We start from the raw sequence: 10564 nt of genomic DNA on the forward strand, positions 1-10564 counted from the left end.
CGCAATCCCTTCTCCTCCATTCTCCTCTCGGGATCTTGGGCACGCACGCACACACACCAGGCGTGAATTTTAAGCCACTGGGCCTGGGATGCGAACCGTGGTCGACTACGTGGGAGTCCAGCGACATAGCCATTACGCTAACTGCTGGTTCCCAATACATGTTAAATTCTTGAACGGCAGGGACACAGAGACTAGCTCTGAACATACGTGAAGGCAGGCAGGTACGTGGTAAAAGCCGGCCTCCTGCCAGCCGCCTGCTGCCCGTAAGGCGGTGCTGGTGGTGGTGGTTTTAGCAGTGGCACTGGCAGTGACAACAGCTGGCCTTTATCAGGGATATGCTGCTCTAACCCTCTCACATGGGCTAACCCATGAGTCCTGACAGTCATGGGAGGCAGGTACTACCCCACTTCAAGGCACAGACGCTGAGGTGCAGAGACGAGGGGTAAGCACTTGGGTGCGGTGTGTGACAGTTAACTCTGAATCCTGTATAGGGCCAGCTCGGGTCGGGCTGATGCTTGGTCACCCACTGCCTGGCAGCTGTGTGTCCTGACAGGGGACACTTGCTCAGAAGATGTACCTTTCCCTGCAACACAGAAAGGGCTGCCTGTCCCCACATAGTGTGGTGTCACCACGGGGGTGTAACTGCTCATGTGTTCTAAAATGACCAAAGCATCCTTTGGGCCACCAGAATGCCTTACATCGATGGTTACTTTGACCTGTTTATAGGTTAAAAGCACAGAAAGGTTAAATTACTGACCTCTGTCACAAAGCAAAATACGAAAGGGAGGATGTCTAGCTATCCAAGTTGGTCTTATAACAAAGTTCATATTTTCCTTGTGAGGCTCCTCATAAAATAACTATACTCAGAAGTGGTGAGATATATTATTATCACATGTAATTTCTCCTATGTGCTTCTACACCCATCGCCAAACCTAAGGGAAAGTTATATAGTATGATAAAGACAATTTCAAACAAACTGAGAAATACCCACCAATAAATGAAACATGTCAATATCTAATATACATGGAAGGTCTTCATGGCTGTCATTAGGCACCAGTGCTAAAGATTTAAAGAAAAATACATCAGCATATTTCATGCCAATATGAATTAAAATGCAATAATCTAGCTTATAGTTACCTTTTTGCAAGATATATATGAATTTATAAGCTACAGCTTCTATATAAGAAAAACAGTATTATCAAATATTTTACTTGTAACTGAGATAAGATACGACACTAAAAATTTCACAAGATGGAACATACTTTGATTCCATTTCCCATGAACTTAAAAAAAATATTTTATTTAACTTTATTTATTATTATTATTCTTTTATTATTTCCACACACACACACACGCGCACACACACGCACACGCACACACAGAGGGGGTGGAAAGTGAGAAAGCAAGCCACCAGGTCCAGGACTCGAACCACGGTCGGCCATGTGGACGTCTAGCACCCTTAACCTCCATGTCACCTGCCGGCCTCACCCATGAACTTTCTGAAGTGCCCTTGTATTAATACTCACATGCGAAAAGTTTACTGAAGTGTCCTTGCACCACTGAGAGCGATGCTACCGTCCAATGTGCTGCTGCAAATCTTGTTAGTGACCTAAGACAGTCATCCTGAAACAAACCGCAGAATTGATGGATGCAGTTAACAAACCAAGAAGGCAACATACGAGCAGTTCTCTTCTTTCAGGAACCGCACAGATCCTAGTTCAAAGCACAGCTGGAAACACAGTGAATTCTCTTTGAATGGTGTAGAACTGAACACATGGCATCTTTAATGACATATGCCTGACAAAGAATGAAAGGAATGGGAAATATCTAATTGTATGCAAAAGAGACAAAAGTTATCTCCTATTTACCACAATGCTGGCTCACCAAGAATACACACATCCAGACAGACAGTAAGCAGCAGACATTCACAAGAAGCTGAGGCTGTACCTGTTAAAGAGATATTCTGAAATGCAGGGGAGATTCCAAATACTGGGAAAAACTATGCAAGATGATGGAAGCACAAATTAGGTATTTTAAAGCCATAAAGAAATGTTGGGAGGAATGGGAATCAGCAGGTGACATGGTGGTTAAGGCGCTAGACACTCCCACGTGGCCAACCACAGTTCGAATTCTGGACCTGGTGGCTCGCTTTCTTACTTTCTCTCTCTCTCCCTTCTATCTCTAGTCAAATTAAAATAAATGAATGAATAAATAAAATTAAGTAATTCTTTAAAAAAAATTGCGAGGACTAAGTAGCAGTAGTAGGAAAATTGTCAAAGCAACTAGTGCATAAGGAACAAAACTATAAGTGAATACACTATAATCAGGTATAACTATGCTAATGGAAAAGATGGATGGGTGGAAGGTTGATAAATTTTTCTTTCTGCTTACTCTCTACTTTGCAAATGTTCTCTTCTTTTGGTTCAGTACTATGGAGGACCTACCAAACACTAGACCTTGGATTTGAAAATCTCAAAATGAAAACTCATTCTCCTTTCTCCTGGTCTCAAAGAGGGATGCAGGCAGGAAGAGGAAGAAAAGGATGCAGGAGACAATTGAAAGGAGAGGTACCATGGACAAATGATGTCTAACTTACAGTAAGTGGCTCAGAGAAGTCTCTCAGGGAAAGCAAAGCTTAAAGAGTGTGTTAAAAGAGTCGGGGGTGGGACCAGCAGTTAGCGTAATGGCTATGTCACTGGACTCCCACGTAGTTGACCGTAGTTCATGTCCCGGACCCGGTGGCTTAGAACTCTTGCCGGGCGCGTGTGTGTGCGTGCCCAAGATCCTGAGAGGAGAATGGAGGAGAAGGGATTGTGGCGTGGCCATCCCCCCTGGGGGGTGATTTCTCACTTTCTGTCTCTCTGTCTCTCTCTGTCTGTCTGGCGAGAGCACGTGCCCTATAGCAAAAACTTCTCAAAAAGAGTCGGGGGTTGTTTAGAGCGCTTGAGGCAGATGGAATGGAGAACATAAAGACCTGGGAACTCGCATGTAGGATTTGGCAGTGAGTCTACAAGTCTGGGCCAGGGACTGGCAGGAGGTGACGATGGAGAAACAGATGAAGACATTTGAAAATGTAGAGTATGGTCAGGAATGGTTTTTGGAAGAACGGCGCTGATACTGTGCTCGAGGTGGGTAAAATCCAGGATGAAGACTACTCTAATAATCGGGGCGAGAAATGATACGGGGCTAATCTAAGTAAGTAGAAGTAGGAATGGGAAGGACAGGACAAATATGCAGCAGGGGAATCCAGCAGACTGCTGGCCACCTGGAAATGAATGTCCAGCCAGATGATGCACCCAAGAGGACTTTGATGTCCTGGCTCGGTCACCTACATGGACAGTGGCACCATTAACTGAGTCAGAGAATACAGGAAGAATTAACTTCATTGGCTGTATTTTAGGTACCTTTAGAAGATCCTGGTTTAAAATAATAATAAAAAAAAAAAAGCAGGCAATACGACAACAGACCTGCACCTGTGATAAAAGTCTGGGTTGGAGACACAGACGGGAGCCATGTGGGTATAACTGAAACCGGAGGCCAGGTGGGGCTGGCCAGGCAAGAGTATCAGATGACTGAGGGTCCTAGGCAGAACTCTGGGGTTTAAAGTAACAAGTACAGGATGAAGACGAGAGAGCAGACTGAGAAGGAGAAACCAAAGAGGAAGGAAGAATGCCCGGAGTGTCACAGAAATCAAGAGACAAAATAAGTTTTAATGGAAGCAGTTAACAGAATTCAGTATACAGAGATTCCAGATAAGGTAAGGGTTGAAAGATGCCCACTCAAAATGATAAGGAGGCTTATCATTTGGTGAACTTGCCAAGAGCTGTTTCCAAAAAGTAAAAGAGTATTAGGAGTAGAAACTGTATAAAGGGAACTGAAATGTAAATAGCAAAAACATGAAGCCAGGGTATACGTTATTCTTTACACAAGTTTTGCTGTGAGGCTTGCTCCCAGCAAAGCAGCCAGATCCCACATGGCTGACTGCAAGGTCTGAGTCTCAGACCGGGCAACTTGAGAATCATGTTGGGTGCATGTTTATATGCACCCAAAATCCTGAAAGGAGGGAGAAATAGAGAAGGGACTGCAGTGAGCCCATCCCTAAGGGGGTACTTTTCCTTTTTCAAAATTAGCAAGATTTGCCTTCTATTCCTTTCTTTGTCTCTCTTTGATGAGTGCATGTGCTATCTACCAAAAAAAAAAAAAAAAGTTTTGCTGTGTATAAAATTACACACATACACACTTTCTCTTTGGGACAATACAGAATAAAATTAAAAACTGCAGTCGCTATATTTTAAAATCTGTAATTAAACACTTGTCACTGTATGTATTATAAAATGAAATATGCTTTAAAGTGGCTTGATCGAGAAAGGGAAGGAAAGGCAAGGGAGCTGGACAGAGGAAGGGAACCCTGAGGGCAGCAGAGGAGGGACGAGTGAACATGCTGGTCCAGAGGAAGTCCAGGACACAGCGGTAAAGAGAAGGGTCCTTGAAGGAGAGGGGGCGGAGTCAAGATAACGGGATCCTGGCATCCCAGGACGTAAAGTGGATGGAGATGTCCGTAAGTTTGAAGAGTGGATGTCAGTAAAACAGAAGTAGTTCACCTCTAATAGCTATATACTTTAAAAAATTAAATGAAAATATTTAAAGAATAGACAGTATTTCAGACCAGCATAATTTTGATACCCCCAAATTACAAGAAAGACATGTAATAGGCCAATCTCTCTTATGAACATAAATATAAAACTGAGAATATATACACGACCAAGTTGAGATTATTTCAGAAATGCAAGGTTAGTTTAACATGCATTAAAACTTAGCCACAATAAACTCTAACCTATACATCTATGATTGCTTTTTCAATAACACGCTAAATAATTATTACGTACTGTATGGAAAAATATAGTAAATGATGATCTGACAGTTACATATCCTATTATGGTCAGAACTCATGTGAATTGTCTATAGATTTACTATAAATATACAGTTCAGACCCATTTTAACATCAGGTCCTACTCTTAGAAATCCCAATTTGGTGGGGCCAGCAGGCGGCATAGTGGTTCACTAGATCCCATAAGGTCAACTCCAGTTTGAGTCCTGAATTGGTGGCCTGGAAAAACGTGTCAGGCATGTGTGTGTATATGCCCAAAATCCTGAGAGGAGAATGGAGAAGGGAGTGTGGCATGGCCATCCCCTGGGGGGTGGGGGGATGATTTCTCACTTTTCCTCTTTCTGGTGAGTGCACATACCATATGGCAAATAAAAATAAATAAATAAATTCCACTTTGGTGATTCCAAAGGGGCCCAGCTACCCATATTTTAAAAAAGCTCCAGAGAGGGCTTTAATGCAAACCATCAGCTGAGAACCTAGGCAGAATGCATTCCGAAATAATAAAAAATGGGATCCTCAGAGTGTAGGTATTTTGTTATGAAAATAAAAGCCAGAAAATTAACTAGTTGATCTGATGCACTGTTTGTTTCTTGGCTAGGTTATAACATCAGTGGTTCTCAATCCCGACTCCCAGGGAGCTTTTAGAAAGCATTTTACCAGTGTTTCACCTGTGGTAGGGTCTATGCTTTCTTTTTCTTTTTTTTTTTTTTAAAAAAAAAAAAAAGAATGGTTTATTCAATTTTATTTATTCAGACCATTTTAACTTGACCAGAGAGAAAGAGAGAGGGACTGAGAAAGCAAGCCCCCAGGTCAGGGACTCGAGCCATGGTCAAGAGTGTGGGAGTGTCTGGAGCCTTAACCACCACACCACCAGTTGGTCTCAAATTTTTTTTTTTTAAATAATTATTTTATTTAACTTTATTTATTTATTTTAATTTGACCAGAGAGGGAGAGAGAAAGTGAGAAAATAAGCCACCAAGTCCAGGACTTGAACTGCCATCGGCCAGGGCCCTTAACCTCCACATCACCTTCCGGCCCTGGGCCTAAGCATTTAAAAAATACTCCCTGGGTTATTGTAGATGAATAAAGTTAAAAGATTTTGCTGACAAAGGTACTTTTATAATTATAAACTTGAAGAGCAGATGGTAAAAGACACTCAGATACTGGCTAGAGCAAAATTAGCAAGATTTGACTGTTACTCCTTTCTCATTTTCTTAGGCATTAAATGTCCTCTGACCTTAATCTGCACTTACTGACAAATTGCTTATAAAAGTTAGTCAGATGTAGTAGAAGGTATGTTCTGGCTTGTATTTCCAACATGGCAGTGAAAATTCAAGAATGAGCACTCTGTTTTTCGCTTCCCCGATCTTTTCAAGAGCTTAACCCAGATGTAAAACTCTATAAGCTCTCAATGAAAAGAGGCACGTTATTTCCTGAAGTATTTTAAAGGAAAAATGAAGGGGCCAGCAGGTGGCATGGTGATTAAGGTGCTGGATCCCACATGGCTGCTTCTGTGGTTCAAGTCTCAGACCTGGTGGCTTAAAAATCATGCTGGGTACATGTGTGTGCATGCCCAAAATCCTGAGAGGAGAATGGAGAAAAGGATTGTGGCATGGACATCCTGTCTCTTCCTACCAAGCATATGTGCCCTATGGCAAAAATCTAAAAAAAATAAGAAAAATTAAAACACCAACACTATTGCTTCAATAGTCTTACAAAAAAATGAATGTACGTGAAGGAGTGGACACAAGGTTAAATAATTATATTAGGTTTGTAAGAGTAAAATGAGCAAACTCCCTCATATTTTACCCTTTCATGAATTAAGTAAACTTACCAGTCTGCAAGGCAAAGGACCAAACAATGGCTTGTCTTCTTCACTCAAAATTCTTTCTGCCAGTTAAAAACGGTTAAGATGATAACTTTAAGATTATGCATTTTTTACCCCGATTAAAAAAAGTGAAAATACTGATCCTTTCTGTAGAGAACCACAAGACTGTTACGCTTTGGAACCATTTCACAAGAACGAACACTGAATGAGAAGTGAAAATGAACACATGCTGGGAACCAGCAGTTAGCGTAATGGCTATGTCGCTGGACTCTCACGTAGTCGACCACGGTTCGCGTCCCGGACCCGGTGGCTTAAAACTCATGCCGGGCACGTGTGCGTGTGTGCCCAAGATCCCGAGAGGAAAATGGAGGAGAAGGGATTGCGGCGTGACCATCCCCCCGGGAGGTGGGTGATTTCTCGCTTTCTGTCTCTAATGTCTCTGTCTGTCTGGCGAGCGCACGCGCCCTTATAGTGAAAATCTCTCTCAAAAAAAAAAAAAAATGAACACATGCTCTTAACTGACAAGATGCTATAAGCACCACCGACTTCTCTGTTGCTGTGGCTGATTTACAAACTGTCAATCAACTATTTTATCAGTATATTACATTTCCTGCTTCTAAGTTTTTTTTGTTATTTCTTGAAATTTTTGCCCACTTTAAAAACAGAATTCCAGGGGCCAGCAGGTGTCGTGGTGTTTAATGTGCTAGATTCCCACATGGCTGATCATAGTTCAAGTCCCAGATCAGTGGCTTGAAAATCACGCCGGCATGTGGGGTGTGTGTGTGTGCACGTCCAACATCCAAGGAGGAGAAACAAGAAGGGACTGTGGCATGGCCACCCCCCGACAGGGTTAATTCCCTCTCACTGTCTCCCTCTGGCAAGTGTATGTGCCCCACACATAAATCTTAAAAACAAACAAACAAAAAACCAGGAATCTACACATAATCCCTCTTGAGGTATGCTTGTGACCTGGAGAGAAATGTAACTGCCAAACTCTTACCTATGCTTTGGATGGTGTATGCACAGCTGCCCCAGCACATGATGGGCACACGGGGGTCCTCCTCATTGGGATGAACCTTTAGCCCCACCTTGTAGGTCGCAGTTCCAAATGTTGTTAGCATTTCTTTTATGCTCTCAGAATAAGGGTTCCTGAAGTGAACATGCACAGCATTAGCTCCAAACAATGTGCACACATCAAGCAAATGATTCCGTTTCTTCACAGCTTGCGGCTATAGTAGAATCCAGCTACTTGGCCTTATTCAAAGACAGCTGTTTACCAAGGGTATTTAAAGATCTGTGAACTATCCCTGCCTCAAAGGGTAGGCTCTTTAAGTTAACGATGGCGAGACACAGGGCTGAACACAGGGTCTTGGGCGAAAGTGAACACACTGAACAGAGGAACCTTTAACCCTCTTCCCCATCCCAACAGTGCGTGCCCAGTGCCACAGAGATGCGCTTTCTCAGAGACGCTGCCCTGCCCAGACACTGGGGTCTCCAAGCACGTCCGACAAAGACAGGCCATGTGATAGCTTTGGACCCTGAGAAAACTATTGCTGTGATGTGACAGGTCTATAGTGCCACGCAGGGAAAAATGAGGACACAGAAAACCAAGTACATGGAAAAGACAAGGCAGTTACTAACCATAGGACAGACAAAATTGTTAGAAATAGAATACAGTTACTATAATGTACAACCTGACAAGTGGCTTAACCCAAAACTGAAATGATTACCAGTCAACAGAAAGCTTCTGTTTTTTTAGAAATATGGAAGTAGCTGCTCGAAGAGACAGATAAAATGACAGGACTGGGGTGTAGTGGGAGGTGTGGGAGGCAGAGGCCTGTTTTTTTTTTTTTTTCAAAAACTATTTGGGCCTTCTAGTCCTGTTTCTGAGTTACATGCCAGACAGAGCTTCTAGGTGGCTTCACATGCATTATGTTACTTTATCTTAATAGGACCTCTGATTTATCCTCACATGTAGATAAGGGAATGGAGGAACAGAGAGGTCAAGCAATTTGCTCACAGTGCACAGCTAATAAGCGATGGTGCTATGAATGAACCAAGCAGGTTGGCTCCAGAGCTATGTTATGCTTGCTACTAACTGGGCACAGGGTAAAACTAGGTTGCAAACATTCTAGTTTTGATCGTGATTACTGGGGCCATAGACAGAAATAAGAAAGTAGGAGGAAGCATAGGATTTGGCCAGAAAACTGAGCATCTGGGTGCAGATGTACGGATGTAAGGTGGTCACAGATACCGAGTAAAGGGTTATGGAGGGTCAGCAATGCAGAGCAGGAGAGGCTGGTGAGAGGTACACACACCACATGGTCCTAAATTTCTTTTTAACACACTGCGGTAAATACCATCAAGTCATGCTTCAGCCTCAGAACTCAGCACCAGTGTCCTTTAACACTCTGCTCCTAGCTTGCCGAATCATATTTCTATTAACCACTGGCACAATTTTTTATTTCAAATGGACATTTAAAAAGAATAAAACAATACACTCACTTAGGACGAAAATCAGGCTTGAATCCTTCAGGGAGCTGTAATTCATCCATATTTTCTGAATTCTTCAAAGGGGCAGTATCTACAGAAACAGGTATTTTACACCATTATGGGACAGGCACAGTATTTCTATAAATTTTAGTCATGTAGGTAAAAAAATAAAAAAGAAAACCAGAAAATAAAATTCCCTTGAGTAAAAACTGGCATAACATCCAGGTAAAGCATAAAATATACTACAGCTCTGGCTGACCAAGGCACTTTCTTCAGTTACCTACGTCTTCCCTCAGTTTGGTCTCTGGAACAAAAAGAAAAGTATGCTTTTTGTTTTTATAAAACAAACAAACAAAGAAATACCACCTAGGATATAAATCCTGCTGCTACTGTGCTCCACAGGCCGTGAGGGCAGCGTGTGGTCCATGGCACGCAGACCACAGTTATCACTGCGACGGTAACGCCGACCTATGTCTGCACTCAGCAATGCCAACGATGAAGCGAGCCCGCGAGAACTGAAGCGAGCTCTTCTACACGTGGTTGTTACCCCTGCCCCCCAGCAGCTCTTCTTTTTTTTTTTTTTGAGAGGTTTTTACTATAGGGCTCGTGCGCTTGCCAGACAGAGAGACATAAAGCGAGACCATCCCCAGGGGGGGGATGGTCACGCCGCAATCCCTTCTCCTCCCTTCTCCTCTTGGGATCTTGGGCACGCACGCACACGAGCCTGGTGTGAGTTCTAAGCCACCGGGTCCGGGACGTGAACCACGGTCGACTATGTGGGAATCTAGTGACATAGCCATTACGCTAACTGCTGGTTCCCCCCAGTAGCTCTTCTTGAAATGAGGAAATAAGTGAGAAGAACTCAGAGGTGTCATATGAACTGGTGTGTTTTCAAGGAATAAGAAGTAATGCTGCAAAGTGAAATTAAATTAAAATTTTTTTTAGTAAAGAATTAGAATGAGTCAAATTTTTAAACAGAAGGCTTCGCTTTCAAATACTTTAAAACAATTTGTTATGAAAACACATTTTCTAATGATCTTACACTTCAAGGGACAATGGAAACAGGTTAGCAGAACTTACTGTTGCTTTCTCCTTTCCTAAGAGCCTGCAATGCTTTTATTTGCTGAGATATTGTTCTAATCCACTGAGTCAGATTTGGTTGGTCTGAAAATTTTAACCTGCTAGGAAAGAGTAAAGAGAACATTTAGTAATTTCATTATTTTGCTTAGTGAAAAATAAAAAAATATTCCTTAAATGATCATAGGTTTAATATTTTAAATATACTTCAAATATTGGAAAAAAAAATAAGGCTAGGAAAAAATTTGTTGTGGTAAAAATATCAGAATAGGGGTCCA

General features: G+C 42.3%; 1 protein-coding gene across 1 annotated transcript in view; it reads right to left on the bottom strand.

The window, feature by feature from the left end:
- The window catches only part of UBR2 (ubiquitin protein ligase E3 component n-recognin 2), a 164017-nt gene that overhangs the window by 22490 nt on the left and 130963 nt on the right, over positions 1-10564 (bottom strand). The window contains 5 exon segments of the mRNA XM_006148563.3: positions 992-1059; positions 1527-1623; positions 6723-6778; positions 7717-7865; positions 9222-9300. Coding sequence (XP_006148625.1) covers positions 992-1059; positions 1527-1623; positions 6723-6778; positions 7717-7865; positions 9222-9300 — 449 coding nt within the window.

Source organism: Tupaia chinensis, unplaced genomic scaffold, assembly GCF_000334495.1.
Source record: "Tupaia chinensis unplaced genomic scaffold, TupChi_1.0 Scaffold000238_1, whole genome shotgun sequence".
Taxonomy (NCBI): domain Eukaryota; kingdom Metazoa; phylum Chordata; class Mammalia; order Scandentia; family Tupaiidae; genus Tupaia; species Tupaia belangeri.